The sequence below is a fragment of the Rissa tridactyla genome, chromosome 12, assembly GCF_028500815.1.
Source record: "Rissa tridactyla isolate bRisTri1 chromosome 12, bRisTri1.patW.cur.20221130, whole genome shotgun sequence".
In the NCBI taxonomy this organism is placed as follows: domain Eukaryota; kingdom Metazoa; phylum Chordata; class Aves; order Charadriiformes; family Laridae; genus Rissa; species Rissa tridactyla.
Window position 1 is genome coordinate 17,586,656 of NC_071477.1, and position 22,274 is coordinate 17,608,929.

General features: G+C 45.0%; 1 protein-coding gene across 1 annotated transcript in view; it reads right to left on the minus strand.

Moving 5' to 3' along the window:
• Positions 1-648: 648 nt before the first annotated feature.
• The window catches only part of ERGIC3 (ERGIC and golgi 3), a 32,903-nt gene continuing 11,277 nt past the window's right edge, over positions 649-22,274 (minus strand). The window contains exons 8-13 of the mRNA XM_054218140.1: positions 11,103-11,134; positions 10,354-10,450; positions 7,177-7,241; positions 4,494-4,630; positions 3,481-3,536; positions 649-1,434 (exon numbers count right to left, since the gene is read on the minus strand). Of these exons, the coding sequence (XP_054074115.1) occupies positions 1,355-1,434; positions 3,481-3,536; positions 4,494-4,630; positions 7,177-7,241; positions 10,354-10,450; positions 11,103-11,134 (467 nt within the window). The 3' untranslated portion in view covers positions 649-1,354. The remainder of the gene's footprint in view (positions 1,435-3,480; positions 3,537-4,493; positions 4,631-7,176; positions 7,242-10,353; positions 10,451-11,102; positions 11,135-22,274) is intronic.

Here is a 22,274-nt window from a genome sequence, read left to right on the forward strand (position 1 = left end):
CTTTCAAATTTAGTTACAAAGCTGTGTGCTCTACTGAGCGATTGGAGATGTGCGGGTCACTTTTTGTTCCTGACAAAACAGACAGATACTGTGTGTTAATTAATCAGATGAATCGGTTTCCTCACCCACACCTCCACCCCTCAAACTGCTTCTCTCCCTGATTGAAAAAACACAGGTTTTTATCATCCCTGGTTTGTAGCTAAGTTCAGCTATTATTTTTTTTTTTAAAAACACAATCACAAACAAAAACTACTTTCAAATTAATTATAAAATAGCTTTCTGTCTGCATTATCTGATCCTGTGCCTGTCACGCGCACTGCGCACTGTCGGACAAATGGCTTGGACCAAGTTTTGAGTCAATACCAAAACACATCCAGAGCTGAGATTTAAGAATAATGAATCTGCTTTGCCTAAAAATGAGGCAGGAATCCACAGAGTTTTATTTTTCCTCATTGTTTTCCAAATTCTCCCACTATAATTTCACATACCAAACATTGTACTCACTTGTGTAGATCATTAAAAAGAAAAAAATGCAAACCACGCTCATCATGCTGTCTACATACTTGGCCACAAGGCAGGTGTGTTTTTTAATTATAGTTTCCCATTCAGTACCAGGATTAGTTCAAATAATTCAATTACTCTTCCAAATGCTTTTCCAAAACACAGAGGATGGACTTTATTTCAAAAGATAAACAGAGCGGAAATGAAAAACACCATCCGATTTAAAAACCAATTAAAACTTCAAAACACTTTTTTTTGCTGAAACATCAACTCGCGTCTGTCGTCGGAGCAGCGTGGGGCGGCTGCAATGCCCCACAGGACAGTAAGCGCGACCCACGTGCCAGGTCTCACTGCTGCGCAGGACAGGGGGGGCGGAAAGTGCACGGGATTCGGCACGTTTCCACAGCGGTCTGGCACGCAGCATCAGCGCCCTCCCCAAAATTTTAGAGAAAAATTAAAAAAAAGCCAGATGGTGTCACTAGAAAGCTTATCTGATGGCAACTGCAATCCACCCCAGGTCCGTTACTCCTGGAGGCAAACAGAACACAGTGTCTCCAGCAGCTCTTCAGGGGAGGAGGGCGGAACTGGCCGAACACGGACTGACCAAAGGGGTTTTACAGTAGGGCCTGCACAGCCAGACAAGATGGCTCATCTTCACAGCAGCAAGGTTCAAGCAGTTCCACCCACAAATTAATGCCAAACAAAGAATAACGGGACAGTAACGTACGAGCAGTCAGGGCCAGCTGGCAATTCCGAACCTCTTCTCTTGTGTACTCAGAACATCGCTTGTGTTTCAAAAAAACCTGGTTAGTTCTCCTTAGAGGGTTTTTTGTGGGGTGAGATCATTGCTTATTTATGTTGTCTTCCCAAGATCAATTTTCTTCTGGATGGCACGAGCTGAGTGATAGATCAAGGAGTCAATGAATCCTGCAACTAAAAGGAAAAAAAAAAACAGATGGACCAAGCTAGCCACGCCTCAAAGAGAGAACAAATCCCAGGGAAAGAAAACACAAATCCTTCTGTCAGTGGAAAGGAATTCCAGCTCCCCCAGGCAGCCAGCTGCTGCTGCTCTGCAGAATACGGTCATCATGTCATTAGGACCGACAAGATCCGGCTTGCAGGGCACAGGTGATCGTACTTCTCCAGAAGAAGATCTCTCTTACAGAAGTAAAAATGAGCCAGGTGTTTACTGATGAGTGAGAAGCGTTTGGAGAGGAAGCTGATGCCAAGAGCTTTACGCCACGGCGTTGCCCTGACCCAGCTTGCCAAGAGCAGGTTTCCCATCTCCTGCTCTTTTCGCAGTAACTAAAAGCGAGCTGCTCTACCCCGCGCTGCCCTTTATGGATGCCCTTTATCGGAGACCGCGATGTTCACCCACCAAGGATGCAAACCTTCAGTTCTTTCTGCGGTATTTTTCCCAAATCTCTCTAGCACTGAAGGAGCCTAGTAATTCAGTGCTTGTTTGGGGCCACGGAGAAGCTCAGAATGGGTCTCCTGCACCACAAACCCCAGACAACCCTGCATCCACCGGGGCAGCTTTCACAGGACAGGAGCCCTGAGCTCCTGCAGGGAGGGAACACAGGCTGCCCGTAAGTGAAGATATTTTCAATGTCTTTATGAAGCTTTACGTTCTTTTTCATCTTTTATTCAACACCTCAGCTAAGAAACTACTTGTCCCTACACAAAGACAGATATTTCAATACTACATAAAGAGTAGCAGCTAAAATGGTAACCGAGTCTTCTGTTTATTACCGTAGAACATGGAATTATTTGCCTTACTATGGTCTTTGAGTAACACTTCAGATGACTGTCTTTTGTGGTTGTTTTGCCCTGAAATTATCTCTACTTGTGGAATCAATTTGGTGCTGTAACACAAAAACCGTTACACAGCTGATCTGATCTGTCCTCTAGAACATGAATACGGAGAGTCTGAACGTGGCTTATAGCAGCAAACATTATGAACCGGCCATCAAACCTCATCAGTATCAGAGGCCGCTTGCGTTTGTCATGAAAATTATTTTTGAAAACCTTTCCCTGAGTCAACCATAGAAATGCATATGACCACATTTATTACAGACAGAAATCCTGTTTCACAGTATGAGGTTAACTGAGCACTGGGACACCTCAGGCGACAGGAAAACCTTGCAGGTGAAGGTATTATGTGACATAGGTATGTGATACAAGCGTTCCATGATACAGTAGCTGGCTTCTCGGACCCAGTAAGATCTGCTGCCCAGATCTCCAGGCTGACCCTTCACAGACGCCTCTGATGAGGACGTGAGCGTCTCTGCCTGGGTTTCAGAGCACGCTGGGTTATTAGCTGGAGTGCAAGGCTGGACCAAGGCTGGGCTCTGTCACACGCGTGGAGCTGAGCAGATACCAGTTAGCTATTCCAGAAGCCAGCCCTGAGAATGATGTCCAACCTTTCCTTACAGGACCCTGTTTGGCTCTGAGGGATACTTTTAGTTCCTGCAGGGCACTCACTGGAGCTCCGATGTCCGGGAACACACAGTTTGACACCTCTGAGATGGCTATGCCCATAGCAACCTGGGTTCACAGGTTTTACTGGCTTTAGTTCCACATGAAAGTGGAAATCTGCTTACAGACCCAAGCTGGCCAAGAAAACAGTACGGATGGATTCACACGATATGTGAAAGGCTGCATTATTTGAAAACAATGTAAAGCATCCTGTAAAGCATCACCATGAAACCTTATGACAGGTCTATATCATAATGAAATGAAAACATTTCATCAAATAAAATATTGTAATAGGTCTACAGCATCTTGAAAGCCTGCAGTGCTAATTACCATCTGACGCCACTCCCGTGGCTCTGCAGAACGTGCTATATCCCCTCCTAAGGGCTGAAGTCACCTCTTCCCATCAAAGAGGGATTTATTACCTCCCATGCAGACTTTAGAAAGAGTAAGATGGCAAATGTTTACACTTTAGAAAGAAAAAAATATTGAAAGGTGCAATACCTGTAAATATGCCTCCAATGATGGCACAAACTCCTGTGAGAAAGTGTGTGAAGGACCTAGAATGAGGAAAAACATTTGAACAACCAGCATGAGCTCAGGTACCAATGTCAGGTAAGTAGCAACTCATCAAAACTAATTCCTAATTATCATAATGTTCACCATAGCACACGACTATATAAACAGTAATAGCTGACAATTATCAGATTTAACAATTAGATAACCCCTACCGGCTACAGAATGGGGTCTCTCACCGATACTTTTACTGGGCAGCATCGAATAGCAGAAGCGCAGTGCGCTCTAAGGAGCTCAGTGGCAACCCCGGGAGGCAAGTACTGAATTCGCAAACCTAAAGGATGAGCTTTTAACCATTAAGATTTTATCCATTCCTACCCAGACAGAACGCACAGCAGGCTGTTGTAACACAAAAACTAATCCCTAAGCACACGTTAATACATTTTAAGGTATGGACATTGGCTGTCCCTCGTTATGAACCTAAAAGATCGGACAGGTACAACCCCTCCCAGACCCCTGCCATTACATGCCTGTGATTAATGGAAGACCTGGAAAGAAGAAATAGGTTCCACACTGACTACTACACGAAGAAAAGCTATAGCAAATGCAGAGTAAGTAACCTGACTGGATGAGCGTGGGTGCTGCTGTAGGTGCTGGTAAGGTGGGTACGCTATATAAATCTGTCTTCCCATTAAAAAAAAAACCTTTGAAGAAATTAGTCTGAATCAAGAACCGTTCCATCCGACTTCTGCTCCCTGCACCAATTTCCTTCTCCATCTGGATACTGGATTAAAACGCTTCAGGTCATATTAGAAAAACCACAAGCTCTTTCACATGTTCACACTGAGAGCAAGGGCCTCTGGTCGGGCCTCTTCCTCTCCACGGACCGCGAAGGGGCTTGGATGGCTTTCAGGCATTTGCACCATCACGTCTAAGTGAGGATGGAGTTCTAAGCTATGCAAAATGACAAAATCAGTGAGAGAGACTGAAACGTCTCTTACCTGTGTTTCTCTGTCAGCTTCACCATCATGGGTGAAAGTTCATAGAGCACAAACACACCAGGCAGACCCTGGTCTCCTAGTAGCCCGTTGGCTATCTTCTCATGTCGTGTAACTGAAAACTGGTTAGTCCTTACCACCTAGCAGGAAACAAACACAGGAAACATTGTTTTGTTAACAAGGAATAGAAAAGCCTAACACTGGTTCAGTGAACCATATGAATTGTAGCCCTGCCCACTCACTTGTGGGGAGTCTGACAGTGGGTCATAAAAAGGGTCATAAAGAGCACCACCAGGATCAGGTCTATTTTTACTACAGGCTATCAGTTAAAGCCCCAGCTAGCCCAAAGAACGAGTGCTGCACCAGTCCCCAGGCTGGACTGGTTTGGTCTCTGCTGGCAAGTAATGGCATAAACCGGATGATAGCTTCTCAGCCTCAACCCCAAGTCCACGTCATCCTCTACCAAAATGTAGTCCACCTAAGCATGCTTCAAGGAGACAGCACTGATGTGAGAAAGCTATATATATATATATTCAAGGGTAAGAGAAAAGGAAATAATATGTAAAAGCATAAGAGCGCCAGGGCTGGAGAAGGACAGATTGCCCATCTTTGTATGAATGAAGATGACCCTGCAGCATTCTTCTGTGCCCTGCCATTCTTCTACACGTTGTCCATACCAGTCCTATTCTTAGAGCAAATTAATTTGGTTTCTGTAAAATGAAATTATGTTCTATCATCCCTAATAAGCTATCTGACACAAATTACCATCCAAGCTGAGGAAGATACTATGCAGTTTCTTCACTAAATTCCATGTTTGGGGGTTCCAAGTACTGAATGTAAAACACAGCCCCTGGTACACATCTGGCAGGGTACTAGGATCCATAGTTACTGTAAGTATCTATGTTTGCAGGGATTTCTCTCCTGGTGACTACTAAAAACCAATTCTTTTGACAGAGAAGTCCTTTGAAATCTGAACAACAGATCTACAGTAGCATGCGAGATTTCACCACGAGAAACAGAAGCCACGGTGGCTTATGGCACTGGGGTGGTCACAAGGATACGGCTCCTATTAACTATCCTTCGTACTTCAGGCATTTCAGCCCTCCACAGAAACTGCAGAGGCATCCTGAATCCAAGCAGAATGAGCTTCAAAGATTGTTTGAAGGTTCTCCCAGTATCACCTCGTAGCAAGTAACTTCCATCCAACCTCCAGAAAAAAACCAGACGGGCCCTTTCTAGGCAGGGGATTGGAGAAAGAGTGGCCCACATCAGGATTTATCACATGAGAACTGAGTCTTGCAAACAGTTTCAACCCTTAGGGCGGATGAAGAAACACAAACTGCATCTACCTTTCCAACGGATTCTGGTACATTGCTCTGCCCGCACTGCTCTAGGACAGCTTTGCTTGAATTGTATCTACTGTGGCCGCGTGTCCCCTCAGATTTGTAGTTCGTATGCAGCCTCTGGCATAACTAATGAACTGCTGGCGATTTACATTTCTTAGTGCCTAAACCAACATGGAAGTCACATGGATGTGCAGTAGTATGCTGTTCTCACTGCAAGGATACGTGGTACGTGCCCGAGCGCAGCATGAGTTTGGGTGAAGAGCCTGAGGTGGTAAGGGTTCCCAGTGCTGTGGGGTTTGCACAGTGTTATAAAACTGCGCAGGAGAAGGGAGTCGAATTCTGGCGCAGTTTCATCCCCGCGTAGATCAGTCCTTGCACTGAATGAGCCCCAGAACCACACTTCGGTTTCACCTCAGAGGAAACTGGCTTGGTGTTAAAGTGAAGCTGGGCATGGACCACCCAGCATAGAAAATACAGAACCTAAACCTGGGAGACAGCTAGGGAGCTAAGCCATCTTGTACGTGAATGGTCACAGAGGTACCGTGGCATGTGGCATCTGTCTTTTCCTCACGGGGTTAGACAAGTACGCTGGTTAGCACTGGTGGTGAAGTCTGCGCAACAGTAGAGCTGTTGCCTCTACTGGTGTTTTCTTTGCAAAAGGAACACAACAGCTTACATCAGTCTGCTGCCCTGAGACCGACAGGTTCATTTTGGTAATGATAACCGACAGGTTCATTTCGGTTTTTAAAAAGAGGTTCTCTGTACCTCTTGAGATCCCCTGCAAAATGACAGCTTCCAAATGAATGAAGTCACAGTTCTTTCTGCTCCCTCAGGCTGTCTTCAGAAGAGAGCAAAAATCTGTCCCTGTTCTCAGGATCTTCGTCTCACCCTGGTATCTCCTCAGTAATTTGTTTACCTTACCTGTCCTGACAGCAGGGCTGGAAATCCAGCCACGCTCTTCTGGAGGCTAAAGGAGTTTTTAAATTGGAGACAAGCTGATCTTGGGTTATTCTCCAAAGAACATTTTTAGGTTCTCCTTGCTGCTTTACCTTCTCCTGATCATGCACTAGGAGGGATTCATGAGGGAACATGATGAAAATGGCATGTCACTTTGATCTAGGTGGGACAGAGCAGGCTGAAAATCTGCTTCATCACTGCTGCAACATTACAGACAACCATACACCGTAGAAACTGTTATTCTTACTGGGGCAGTTATATGAAGAAAGTCAAACAGATGGTGTTGTTTCCACCAGAGGTCAGATAATGTCAGCATCAGAATATGAGGAGAAAGTCTGAAGGCTTTCACTTGCTAAAGCAATAGGGGAAAAAACGGTACTTACTTCACCATCTACTTTCATATACACCGTGGGGACCACCTTGACAAAATATTGAAACATCATGGAAGCTATGAGCAAAGACAGAGACACACAATTAGTAGCTGGCAAAGAGCTGGAAAGCTTAACTGACAGGTTAGGTAGACACAAATTGGTTTTTTTCAACTTGTCAGGGAACAGATTTCTATGCAACAGCTTCTGGAGATTTTCAAGGACAGTAAAGTTAATGTCTGACATGAGTTTTCCTTTTGCCAAAGTGAAACTCGTTCCCCTTCCAACCAAAACCAGAACTACTGCCATTTTGGCCTTGACTAAATTGAAAACATTTTACAAAACAGTTATCTTGCTATAGTTTTAGCCGTATAACCTCTTGAAATTTTTTATTATAGTACATGAAAACATTTATATTTAACAGCACAACCCTAAGAAAACACACTCAACTCCAAACGAGTATCCTACAGCAACTTCAATTAACACTACAGTTCATTCCTGTAGAAGTACAGTTTCTATCATATCAGGTGAAAAAGAAGATCTGGATCAGAGAACAAAAAACCAGAACTCCTGCTGCTGCCTCAGACCAGCCTGTTCCTTCACTCCTCTTAAGGATAACGGAAGGCAGGAGTTGCTTTGAAAACCTATTTTCAAATGCCCTGAAGCTCAACGGCAGCCTTGACTGCAGCGCCCATGAAATGGTGGAGTTCAAGATCTCCAGGGCAGCAAGGAGGGCACAGAGTAAGCTCACTACCTTGGACTTCAGGAGTGCAGACTTTGGCCTCTTCAGGGATCTCCTTGGCAGAGTACCATGGGATAATGCCCTGGAGGGAAGAAGGGCCCAAGAAAGCTGGCTAATATTCAAGGACCACCTCCTCCAAGCTCAGGACCGATGCATCCCAACAAAGAAGTCAGGCAAAAACACCAGGATAAACGCATGGATGAACAAGAAACTCCTGGACAATCTCGGAAGCAAAAAGGAAGCCTACAGATGGTGGAAGCAAGGACAAGTAGCCTGGGAGAAATACAAGAAATTGCCCAAGCAGCCAGAGATCAGGTTAGGAAAGCTAAAGCCCAGATAGAGTTAAATCTGGCCAGGGACATCAAGGGCAACAAGAAAAACTTCCATAGGTATGTCAATGACAAAAGAAAGACTAAGGAAAATGTGGTTCCTCTCCGGAAGGAATCAAGAGACCTGGTCATCCGGGACATGGACAAGACTGAGGTACTCAACAGCTTTTTTTGCCTTGGTCTTCACCGGCGAGGGCTCTAGCGAAACCACCCAAGTTGCAGAAGGCAAAGGCAGGAACTGGGAGAATAAGGAAATGCCCACTGTAGGAGTAGATCAGGTTCAAGGCCATCTAAGGAACCTGAAGGTGCATAAGTCCATGGCACCTGATGAAATCCATCCCCGGGTCCTGAGGGAACTGGCGGATGAAGTTACTAAGCTGCTTTCCATTATAGCTGAGAAGCCATGGCAGCCTGGTGAAGTTCCCGCTGACTGGAAGAGGGGAAATGTAACCCCCATTTTCAAAAAGGGAAAGAAGGAAGATCTGAGGAACTACACAGACCGGTCAGTCTCACCTCTGTGCCTGGCAAGATCATGGAGGAAATTCTCCTGGAAGCTCTTCTAAGGCACATGGAAAACAAGGAGGTGATTGGTGATAGCCAACATGGCTTCACTAAGGGCAAATCATGCCTGACAAATTTGGTGGCTTTCTACAACAGCATGATAGTGTTGGTCGATACAGGAAGAGCAACAGACATCATTTACCTGGACTTGTGCAAAGCGTTTGACACTGTCCCTCATGACATCCTTGTCTCTAAGTTCGAAAGGCATGGATTTGATGGATGGACCGCTCGGTGGGTAAGGAACTGGCTCTATGGTCACACTCAAAGGGTTGTGGTCAACGGCTTGATGTCCAAGTGGAAACCAGTGAGGAGTGGCGTTCCTCAGGGGTCAGTACTGGGACCAGTGCTGTTTAACATCTTTGTCAGAGACACGGACAGTGGGATTGAGTGCACCCCCAGCAAGTTTGCCGACGACACCAAGCTGTGTGGCACGGTCGACTCACTGGAGGGAAGGGATGCCATCCAGAAGGACCTGGACAGGCTTGAGAGGTGGGCCCGTGCAAATCTCATGAAGTTCAACCAGGCCAAGGGCAAGGTCCTGCACGTGGCTTGCGGCAATTCCGGGCACAAATCCAGGCTGGGCAGAGAATGGATTGGGAGCAGCCCTGAGGAGAAGGACTTGGGAGCAACGTGTGTGTTACCAGCTAGCTAGGGGCCACCTCTCAGAGGGTTTGTTACTCCACAGAAAAGCTATGGCACCATAATCGTATCGAGCATTATGACACCTTGTCTTTTTTCTGTATTTTAAGTACCATCCTTTGATTTAGGTACAAGAATGTAAATCAATGGTGGAAAATTTAAAATAATGTATTCAGGTACGATTAACAATCCTACCACCACCTCAAAGCAAACAACTTCTTTCTCCAAGCTTTATTACACAACAGTACCCCAAGTACCTGCAAATACAAACTTTGCAGACTTCACAGATCTGAAAAAATAACTAATTTCTGCAGTTGCATATAAAACGCAGAATGTTTCACGGAAAATGCACACAGTCAGTCTTGTGTGAATAAAACAAGATTACAGTTTGAGCAGCAGTAGCATGAGGAGAGAAGTGCCTTTCCTTCGCAAGCCAGCCAACTGGAGGTATCTAGGAAAGATCAGCAATATTTCAACTTCACCGCAGCTGTTCAGCCGTTACTGTTGGGTAGATCACAGCCAGGCATACTGCACGGTTCTCCAGCCACTATCAATTAGGCAATTTTTTCCCCTATCCTGCATCTTCTGGTTATCTCCAACTGCATGCAGTAGCTAGACAGGGCTCTCCCTGCACTACACCTGATGCAGACATTTAATAACGATGTGCTACACCTGCTGCTGTGCATCCCTGAACACTGAAAACAGAGATCTTTCAGAAAGGTCACAGAATCAACACACGTTGGCAGATTTGTTCCAGATGAATGGACGCAGCTGTTCCAGAAAGAGCAAAAGGTGGAGGAGTCTATATTTTACACAATGCTGTCAGGGTTCTTGTTAAAGACTAGGAAATTTGCTCCTGTTCTCTTCTAACACTCATTAATACAGGCACTTAAAAAGAGATTTCTCTCAGCTGGCTTTTACCTTGCTGTGCAGTGACGTCCGTCCCATCCAGAGGGTTCACAATGCCTGGATAATCCCTTCCAAACGAGAGATGTTTGATATAGTGCGTCATATTGATCTGAAACAGAAATGTTAATAACTCAAACAACTGCACAGCATCCCAGGGGCAAGGTAAGGGGTTGAAAGTTAATTATTTGTATATTTTTCTGAGTGTGGCTCTGGAACGGGGACAGGTCCTCCCTTACTCTGTGTGTCCTCACAGTAAACTCCAAAGCACTTGCTCTTTTTTTTTTATTCATGGGAGATTCCAAGATGTGGAATTTCTCCCTTTGCTGCTGGAAATCCCCAGATCCCAGTGCCCTTCCCTCCCATCTACAGAGCGGGCTCTCCCCGCCATTCCTCTCTCTGCCATAGGAGCATCATGCTGCCAGCTGCCTTGGTGGCACTGGTACGGGTATCATCTGCTTTCCTCCCGGCACAAGGTAAACTCCAACAGATCCAGAAGCAGTGGTGAAAGTGTCAACCTCAGAAAACTGGGAAGCGCAGATTAAGGAGCAAAGCAGTCTCAGGAAGAAGGGAACAGGCTTGCCAAGCAACATGCAGATGTCACAGAACACACTTCAGAGACCCGTGTGAAAGCAGCTTCCAGGTTCTGCCCAGACTTATACAGCCAAATCCAGCTGGGATCAATACACCAGGATCTCAATGCGGCACAGGCAGGGAAATCCAGAAGACCAAGAGAACCAGAACGCCATCTTGGGAACACTTACATTATCAAGTCCGAAGCTCTGCAGATCGTGAACTGTAATAGAAAAATAGTTTAACAATATAGTTCAGACTGCGATAACAAGCGTATCTGTTTACCTTATTCTAGGTAGGGAGCTCCTCTCATTTCCATCGCAATCTAAAATGGCAAGAAAATTGCCTGGGTTTCTCTCTTCCTTGCAGTAGGGCATGTGATAGATAAAACTGCTGCAATTCCCCCTCCTGACATACACTAGACACCGCTAGGGTGAAGGAAAGTAACTTTAATTTGGGGTTAATTCATATTAAGTATTCCAGTCCTCACCTGAACATATTCTTAATCTAGGGCAAAAACAAGATCCCAAGGGCAAGCAAGGAAAACTTCACTGGTGTCTCAGTCACCACCTGATACACGTAACTCCTCTAACTACTGTAAAACACAGAGGCACCACAGATCTAAACTAACAACTACGCAGAGCACATGCCTTAATATCACATGCAAGTACCCTAAGAAATGACTGTCGTCTTAGCAAATCTCAGCGCTCTGCCTATCAATCAGCCTCGTTACTGCTGCCCGGAGAACACGCAGGGAAAGGAAAGGTCTTTGCGGAGATATTTGCAAGCCACTGGGGGGCCAAGATGATTGCCACCGGTGCTAGGATTTGGGGAATTTGGCCTGCCCTCTCTCTGCCCTTCCTGTGTACAGCAATATGACGACGCCAGCAGCACCGCACGCCTCCAGAAGGGATATGGGCAATGGGAGGCAACAGATATCTTTCGGTTGGCTACTTAAGTGACTTTATGCAATGCCAGAAGCATCAGCCTCAGGATGAAAATATAACTTACAACTCAGTTTCAGTACGGCTCCTACCAGGTTTACCAAACATCGCACAATCATCTTACAGTAGCCAGAGAGCTGCAGCGCATTTTAACAGGTAAATTCACACGCCACGGAAGCCAGACCTCACCTTTCACCTTAGCAAAGAAAAGCACACCTCAAAAATCATGGGCTGTTATTTCAGGAGCTGATGGAGTCAGATCACCAAGGGCTGCCACATGATTGACAAAGATTAGGAATTCTGCTGCCTTGAAGGGTTTCTGATACACAGCCTAGCACAAGACAGGCTGCAAGGCTGAAGAACTGATTGAAACTGGCCTCTCCTTTAAAACATTGTGTGCTGCGAACTCATTTTTCCTATTAACATCTTTCAATTAAACACCAGAAGCATTACTCGTGTTTATAGAAAACCCTTACTAAACCCTAAGATACATACATGCAAAACAGAGAACGCACAGTTAGAAAAGTAAATTCCAAGCCCTAACTATACTTCTCCTAACGCACTGATCTAGGGAGAGGCCCTTGCATTTCACAGTTAAAATGTTCAATGTTGAGAAACTAAGGCTGCACTCACTGGAATTAAGGCAAGAGTTCTGCCTTACAAAGAGCTCAGAGCTGCACTGGCTTCAGATATTCCTGTCGCTGTCTCTGACAAGCGCGCAGACTGATCGCTGCCACTAGCACAGCAGTTCGTGTGCTGCGCTGGCAACTGAACCAAAGAACTCATTTGGCTTTCAAAAAGAAATTCCTGAAAATTTGGAAATAGGTGTGAAATGGTGGGCAGAGAAAGGAAAGAAGGGAGAAGTGGCCTTGGGATTATGCTATGCTGTTCTTCTTAACAGTTACCAGCAACACCCTGTTTCACACTGCGGTGTTATTTGCACTTAAACCAAGAGTTAAGTGGCTTATCTGTCAGTGAAGCGTCAAGTCCTGCTGCCTTTTCTACAGACACCAGCAGGCAAACCTTCAGTTCATAAATAAAGTTCTACAGAGATCCTGGTGCTGGTGGATCTGCATTTAAACTGGACCTACTGCCAAAGGAATCAAACGGTCTTTGTCCCCCGATCTTTCTCTTGATGGTTCGTTCCTGTCCCACCCTCCTTTCGGTCATGAGCCACACCAGAGAACGCAAGAGGCTGAAAGGTAACCACCGCTTTATGTGAGGCTAGTCTTCCAGCCAGGGCAGCTCCAAAGGAAGGTTAATCACGCAGCCGCACGAATGCCTGTGCTGGCGCAGCGCAGCAATGCACGGGGAGGGACAGGGATGCTCCTCCTGGCAGCCGTGCTCTTAGAACCCCATGCGGGATTATGGCGTTTGCAGCTCGAATGCTTGGGCAGTCACACTTGTTAGCATGTGAAGTGGGAGCCGAGGACTAGTAAGGCTGACAAATCTTACACTTACAGCGCAGTAACACAGAAATCCAAGGGCAGCACTTGAGAAAGACCAGTCCTTGACTAACCTGTTATACTAGATTTACATCATGTGTTCTGTTATACTAGATTTACATCACTGTCTACCTTGACTTCAGCAAGGCGTTCGACAGTCCTCCACAGCATCCTCCTAGGGAAGCTTAGGAAGAGTGGGCTTGATGAATGGACAGTAAGGTGGATAGAGAACTGGTTGAAAGACAGAGCTCAGAGGGTCGTGATTAGGGGGACAGGGTCTAGTTGGAGGTCAGTGAGGAGTGGTGTTCCCCAGGGGTCAGTACTGGGTCCAGTCCTGTTCAGTATCTTCATCAATGACCTGGATGAGGGGATAGAGTGCACCCTCAGCAAGTTTGCCGATGACACAAAGCTGGGGGGGTGGCTGACACACCAGAAGGCCATGCCGCCATCCAGAGAGACCTGGACAAGCTGGAGATTTGGGCAAAGAGGAACCTTATGAAATTCAACAAGGGCAAGTGTAGGGCGCTGCACCTGGGGAGGAATAACCCCCCGCAGCAGGACAGGTTGGGGGTGACTCGCTGGAGAGCAGCTCGGTGGAAAGAGACCTGGGAGTCCTGGTGGACAACAGGATGACCATGAGCCAGCAATGGGCCAAGGAGGCCAATGGCATCCCGGGGTGCATCAAGAAGAGTGTGTCCAGCAGGTGGAGGGAGGTCATCCTCCCCCTCTGCTCTGCCCTGGGGAGGCCGCACCTGGAGTGCTGCATCCAGTTCTGGGCTCCCCAGTTCAAGAAGGACAGGGAACTGCTGGAGAGGGTGCGGCAAAGGGCTACCAAGATGATGAGGGGACTGGAACATCTCTCTTATGAAGAAAGGCTGAGCGATTTGGGTCTCTTCAGTCTGGAAAAAAGACAGCTGAGGGGGGACCTTATCAACACTTATAAATACTGAAAGGGGGGATGTCAGGAGGGTGGGACCAGGCTCTTCTCATTACCACCATCTAGTGGGAGGTGTCCCTGCCCATGGCAGGGGAGCTGGAACTAGATCATCTTTAAGGTCCCTTCCAACCCACACCATTCTATTACTCCATGATTCTGTGATTACCCTTTAAAAAAAATCCAATAGTTTACAAACCCTCAGAAACTCTCCCACCAGGTATTCTGAGATTAGCAGGCTTGATGCATGAACGCCCAGGAGAAATTCTCTGGCCAGTTGTACAATGAGATTAAATGAGATAATTATCCCATCTGACTTCAAAAGGCAGAAGTCTCTCCAAAGTGTCACCATGTCCCCCTCAATTACATTATCTGCATAGAGCACCTAATAATCTGCCAACACTTTATCTCCAACATTGATATATTAAAATCATTTAAGACAAAGATTCTCATCTTTTTCCGTCCGGTGACCTCGTTTACCACAGCAGAATGACCTGGGATGGCTCTCCTTTTAGCTTCCAGGAAGCCTCAAATCTCAGCCGAGATCAATAGCTCCTCCCAAAGGAGATTTATGGGCACAGCAAATAACAGAAATTACATTAGTTCTGCAGTAAACAGTTGGGGGGGGGGGGGGGGAAGAAAGGATACAGCAACACTTACTCTCAACAGCGTGCACTGCAAAAATGAGCAGAGTAGGAGAGAAAAGAGAAATATTCAGATCCTTAAAATTAAAAGATACAGAGATTCAGACAGAGCAGCATTTAAAACTCGTACCAAAAAGGGGAAGAGTAACAGCTTTGCTGGTGTGCTTTCTAGACCACATAAAATGGCTCCCTAGCTAACCAAAGAACTGATATATATGGACGAGCCATCATTTCAAGAGTAACAGGAAACTCAAATGCAGGAATTAATCACTAAAAAGAAAAACACAGCAGGATGTCCATGTATGTTAAGTGAGCTCTAAAGCAGCATGCCAGGTAACAATGCTGGTCGTATTTAGATTCTTTTTCAGTCTTAAGGTAACAGAAAGGTCATTTTAGGAGCAACCAAAGCCATCCAGAAGTGCACTCGAGATTTACATTCACAACATATTAACATTCAAAGCTGGGTAACAAATTTTTGATCTTTATCGGTCCTGTGCTGCTTTAATCACATCTGATGCACAGAGAAGGTAGCAAACCGTGAGGTCATTTTGGTTCATTCTGTTGCAAGATCCCAACAGAGGTGAACGAATACCTGGAAGGATAACGGGCAGGGGAAATGTATGTTCGGATGGCATCTCTCAAAGGAGGTTAAGTAACCTCCTTTCTTGTTTGTTTTGCAAGACTATTCACGTATATTCAGCACCGTGCATGACTAACTGACAACCGTCACAGACATACCTCCTCAGAGGTGGGTGCTTGAACCCTTCACGCAGCAATTTCAATCCACTTTGCCAAATGCTACATCCCTGACGGTGTTTCTGCAACAGCACGTTGTTTGGTATGGAGAAGGTATGGAAGGTACGGAGAGACTCCAGATGGCTGGTTGACAAACGTTAGGGATTCCCACAACCAGTACAACTTGAGCTCTGACAGATTGTAGTCCAGTGACAAACGGAAATGTCACATTTGTGGTCTCCAAAACAAACTTGATATAACTTGAAAACAGTTTGTCCCCCCGCACAGAAATGGGTGAGACCTTGCTTCTTTCAGCACCAAGACAACCAAACACTGAAAGGAGTTTACCAGCAGAAAAAGAAAAGTCCTTAGCAATGCTGAGGATGAAGTAAGAATCTCAGCCTCCAGTATTCAGTTTGGGGATGAAAACAGCTAATTCCCCAGCAGACACTACTTTGGGACACAAGTTAGAATGAGCTCACACAAACACACTCTGTGGAAGGAATATCGTACAGGTGATCAACCAGAGGATCTGGATCTCCTCCACGCTGAAATGGTGTCCTTAACTGATGGAAACTGAGTCCCACATTGGTTTTTTTCCAAGAACGTTGACGGGCAAGAGAAGAGCTGAGATGAGGAAGTGGTATCTGTACAATACAATACAATTTGTGCGATACAAACAGTCTCACAACTAGTAGGGCTCCAGTAAAAGAAACAAGAGAAAGAGGCTGCAGTCTGCAGAAAAAAGAATTAGTGTCACTTGCTCTTGGTTGCCAATAAGACGCCAAGGGACCTAAAAAATGACAATCAGTCTTCAGTCAAAGACTGTATGTCCTTTTGCAATTCAGCATTCAAAACATTAAAAAGTATGTAAAATGAGAGGTTATTAGGGGTCATCCATGGTGTCCAAGGATGATTTCAAATAGATTCTGCCTGTCAAACAAGTATCTAGTAGAAAAGGGAATAAACCTTCCCTCAAGTGTGTAGGCAGAACATTAATGAACAACAGACCAGTGAATCTGTGCTCTTGGAGAGCTAACAAAGCTTCATGCGTATCTAGGCAAAGCTCAGTGACTCCAAGTAGGCAGCTCCTTTTCCAAAGCCATCACCATCTCAAAGAGCAGCTTACTTGGGTTTCTCCCTTCCACAATCATCACCGCTAATGAGGAGGAAAACAAATGGCAATCATAAAAATAGTGCCTTCAAAGACAACTTTGTTCCTCCAGTTGACCATGTAGGGTGTAAGAAAACCACAAAATTCGGAGCACACAGAGAACTGCTTCACCCACAGAAATCGTCACGATCATTGAGAGGGTGTCTTTAGAACAGAGAATGTCCAGAATGTTGTCATCAGCGTCAGTTTTTTTCCTAGGGAATGGAAGGAATCTAATGATACATTTTAAGGAGTCCTGAAAAGCTCTCTGGCTTTCAATAAAGCACGATTGGCAATGCCTTCCCTGAAAAATAGTGATTAATGTACTTTAAGAAGGTGGAATGTACTTTTAAAAAGGTAAAATATATTATAAAAGGTAGAATCTCTCATTAAGTAAGAATAAAGAGCTTAAAAAGGTCACAAGGCCCTGTGAAACCAGACACTTGGTATGAACAATAAATGCCTTACTAACGAATACACCCTTGAAGAAGAACAGAAGGCTGATAATAAGGAACATCCCACCACAGGAGGCGCTGAAACTGGCTGAAAACCAGACAGATGCTGGATAAGGCATAAAGTCAACAAAAACTTGCAGTAACTGGGGGAAAGGTAAAGGTGCCAGTGGGAGATCGCGACCACCCACTCAACTGGAGACTGAACTGGACTAGCCCCCCTGCCCTGAAGTGCTGGAGCACGCACACATCAATTAAAGGGCCTTGTAACTTTAAATGAGAGCGAGAGGCTGTGCTAACCAACAGAAATTGTTAAGATAAGGTACTAACCAATAATTATCATCAAGGGTGTGTATTTCTGTGTTTTGAACCGTATAAATATTCCTAAGAGTTTTTAGGCCGGTGTGCTAGCTTTGTGGATTACCACCTAGCACCCATGTCTGCAGAAATTAAATAAATAGATAATACCTCTACTCTGTGTGCGTACTGGCGACTGCACACCGGGTGTGGGACATCACATGGGGACTCTGGGACATCATCATGATGACACCCCAGCAACAGAATGGTCCGAAGATAAACTAAGAGATGAATGAGAAGACTAGAAGAAACATGGCAGGGAAGAAGGAAGCGATATGACCATCATCTCCCTCCCGACAAACCTATCGCTAAGGTTTGTCTTCCACACGTTGGAAACTTGCTGCCAACCACTGCAGCTGAAGCAGGAGATGGGTGCTGCGTGGACAGAAATAGCAGCACCTCCCGAAGCACAAACATCAGGAGGTTAAAAAGCTAGATCATTCAAACATTCCTCTTTTCTCTGAGGCAGGAAGGAAGGAGAGGTGTGAACTGCTGCAAAGAAAATATGATATTCAGAATCACAAACAGGCACAGCTGGTGCCGGAGGCTGTCCTTGCAGAGGCACAAGTGAAAGAGGTAACTTCACCAAAACCTGCAGCACCCTGCATAAACTGAGCATAAAATCTCAGTTCAAGATTCAAAGCAAACATCAGTGAAGCAAGCCCAATCTCAGCGAGTACCACACGAACAATCAGGGCTTGAGGCTTTGCTGCTTGGAACTGTAAGTATCAATATCTGTGAATATCGTTTGACTCTGGTTTTCCCTTGTTGCAGGAGAACCAGTACTACTAGTTTCAGTGCCAGAAAGTCTGCTTGGAAGTGCTTCAGTCCTCCTCCTAATGACCTGGGATTTCTCAGTGCAATCAGACCACAGATGAGCTCAGGAACAAGACAAGCCCGTTTGCAGCTGATATGACATTCATGAGTGGGGGTCTTCTCTGGCACCGGAGATGGAGCATCATCACAGTGCAGGCTTAAACCGACCAGTTTTCAGTGCTTCCAATAACTTGGGATTTCCTTCAAAAGCAAATTCACAAAGTTTCAGCTCGAATTCTCTGGCAGCACAGCATGCAAAGGACAGACAGACACAGCACCTGTCCAAGAAGCACAAGCAGTATATTTATGCACCACCTAAAAGGTAATTACCATTGTAGATGGCACAAAGGCATAAGATCAGCCACGTGAATTCTCCTAGAGAGAACCATTTTGATGACCCGAGATGAAGAACGAATAGCAACACACACTAAAACATCTAGAAATGATGAAAACTAAGATAAAATATGAACAAAGTCTATGCTGCAGAAATACCTCTAGGAATAAAGTGCTCAGCCTCCAATGGTCAGCTGAGAAGAACACAGCATCTCCTTACTCGTGAACCAGCCAGGAGGGAAAGCACAGTAGTAGGACGTCTTTTACTGACACAATAGGAGTCAAACTTCATCAATTCTTGAGTCTTCCAGCTAGGTATACTGGCAATGTGAATATGGACGGATAAAAATTTGCATCAACCCAGCAGAGACGGACCTTTCTTTTCAGTTACCTAAAGACAGAAAAACACCCTCCCCCAGTTTCCAAATTACACTTCCTTCAGGGCCTGGGGATTATGAGAAACCAAAAGGAATGCAAAGTTGATTTACTGACTGTGCAGAATGGTGTATAAACATGGAACCGAGATCAAAAGAACATGAGACCGAAGGTTACATACAAGCAGAGGAAAACATACACACAAACAACAAGGGAAGCGAAATCATCTCACCTGGATTTAACATTCATGCACGCAGAAACAAAATGGACAAAATAACTTTTTTCTTACAAACAGACAAACTTCCCCCTCCCCGTTTTAGTTTTTCAGCATTTCCGGTGTTTCTAGTTCCTTCAGACACATGAATATTGTACAAAGACACGAAGGCGAATTTGTGTTATAACAATACCAAACGCGTACTTTGCAAAAAAAAAAAAAAAAAAAAAAGAAAATGAAAATTATCAGGAGAACATCAGATACCCTTGGGTCATAAAGATCACATGGTATAAGGATAGTTAAGAAATAAGTCTGGGGTCACACAAGATTTTGGTAATGCATTTTTCTGAGAGACTTTGAGACGTTAGGGGCTTGATTTTTTTTACGAAAAACCCTCAGGACACTTAGAATGCCAAACACAAGTGAAACATGGTTTGAATCTTTCAGCAGATGTTACCCTATGATGAGATAACACACTTGCATCTCTTAAGAGCATGAGCATAACATAACTAAATGGAAATAAAACTGCACCTTATTCAGCGCTTCTTCTGGTTTGCGTGTGTGTTAGCCCCGTCTCTCCTCTTACTTCTTATTCTACTTCCTGAAAAAAGCAATTTCAACTCGCTCTTGCTTCTACCCAGGAGAGAAGTTACCATTTTGAAGATGTTAACACCAAGCACATGACAGAAGTTCGGGAGCTCCGCTCAGGATTACATTTATGGTCAGATTTACAAAGTGCTTCTGAACAGGACCCTTCGCGCCGTCAGGAGAACGCCTGTGCTAATTCCCCAGCTGGAGATCGATTAAACAACAGTAACCCTCGGGACAAGGAGAGAGTAACAGCGCAAGGAACAAAAAGCTGGTGTGCTAGCTTCAGTATTTGAATAGCACCAAAAAATGAAAGTACGGACTCAGGTCCAACCATCCACTGTACAAATATCATACAGCCACGTAGGCAAGGAGAGCCGTGCAACGGAACGGACCTCCCACAGTACTGACAATCTTGTTTACCCTCCCTATTCTCTACCGATTCCAACTGGAATAGAAGGCAGTAGCAAAAATACTGTCAGTCATCAGAGTTTTGTATCAGATAGGTCTAGTAAAATTATTATTTTGAGTGGATTGTTAACATGGCTTTTGATGATAACGGTTTGGAATATTCAGACTTCTCTCAGACGTTCAAGTTCATCCTGCGTGACATTCTGTTAAGTGTATTAATAGGACTGAGCATTAACGTAACATTTGTATAAGTTCTTCTGTGGAAATGAGGTATTTCCAGGGTAGCTCTGGAAATACCTCACAGAGCTCTCTCCTCTGACTAATACTAGTCAAGTTCTTTACCTGTAATTAAAGGGGGAAAAAAACCTTCCTTATTTCTGCAAACAAACAAAAAAGAACTACCAAAAAAAGGATTATGAAGAAAGGTTATACTGAGGCAGAAAACAGTCTCAGCTTCACATACAAGAAAAAAACCAGGCCCTGAGCTATCCATTTCCCTCGGGCTCAAGAAAAACTCCTTGGCTGTTAGTTTGTGCCACGAAAACACTGCCCAGGAAAAGGTTGGGAAAAAAGGAAATCAGATGTTATGAATAACTAGGAAAGTCAGAGAGAACAAAAGGAAGAAAATCCTTATGCCGCTGCCTGCATCATGCTCAGCCTGGACCTTAATCCTGGGTGCAGTCTGGTACCTTCAGACAGAGCTGAACTGAAAGAGTTTCAGAGAAATCCAGCAAGGAAGCTCAGAGGTGGAGTGGCTTCCACAAAGGAGCATCTGCATAAGCTGGGACTCTTCAGCCTGGGAAAGCGACGGCCCGTAGGCTGGCACACGAAAGGTCTACAACACCCTTAGAGGCAGGGAGCGCAGGCAGCGAGGAACAAGGGCCATCAGATACAGCTGGTGGGAGCAACCAAGCGAGGGGAGGTGTTTTTTTCTTAGAGCAGAGCAGACCTACTGAAGGCCTTGTAAATGCAAAACGTTTACATGGGTTCATGGTGAGATGGGAAAAGTACCTGAAAGAGAGCCACTGAGGAATCTCAACAGGCCGTAACAGACTCAGGAGATCCCAAGAGCTGAAAACAGTTGTACATAGAGAAAAGTATTAGGGGCCTTTTTTCCTCATTATTTAATGTGACAGAATTCCCAGAAAGTGGAAAGTTTGTCTTGCCCATCATCCTACTCCTTTTCCTTGTCCCCAAAACACCAATATTCCTAACTCTCTCTCCAAAAGGTTTGCAGTAACGACATAGTCCTTTCTGGTTTTCACCTGCGTTTTCCTACGGAATTCTGAATTCAGTTGTGAAAGACTTCTGGGGCAGGTGCAATTAGAGAGCCATCCTGACCTCACCCTCTCCTCTACGTACACCAAGAACTTGCCCTCGGGACAGCCCGCTTGCATTCATGCCTGTTACAGAGAACAGATGCGATGCAGAGATGCTTCTCGTTAGCTTAGATACACGAGTCGTAAACACTGGCTGTGGTAACGTTGCTGCTGTTATGCTAGTTTAAGCACACAAAGCAAGTTCTGCAGAAAGAAGTGAAACATTTTATTATTAACAAAAAATAATATTGTGGTGGAAAACAGGTGCTTTTTTGTTGGTTGTTTGTGGTGGCTTTTTTTTCCCCCACAAGAGCGCTTCTCCATCTGTAAAACTGCACTCAAAAGCTTAACCCCAGTTACTCTCGCAAAGCGCACTCACATCCTCCCCCAACCTTTACCTCAGTGGTACAGGTTAAACTGGAGTGAGTGATATGGAGGGGAAAGATCAGGCTGAAATTATAGCCCTTTGTGAAACCTTTACTACAAATTTCACGCTTAAAAAACTTGATCCAGGGAACTGCCACAAACATTCCATTAAACCACAAATATTTTTAACCAAGTCCCTGTTAAAGATATAACTGAGGGACTGAAGGAGCGAAGTCCCTCCCACTGTCAAAGATGATCAGGTTGGAGACCACCCGAG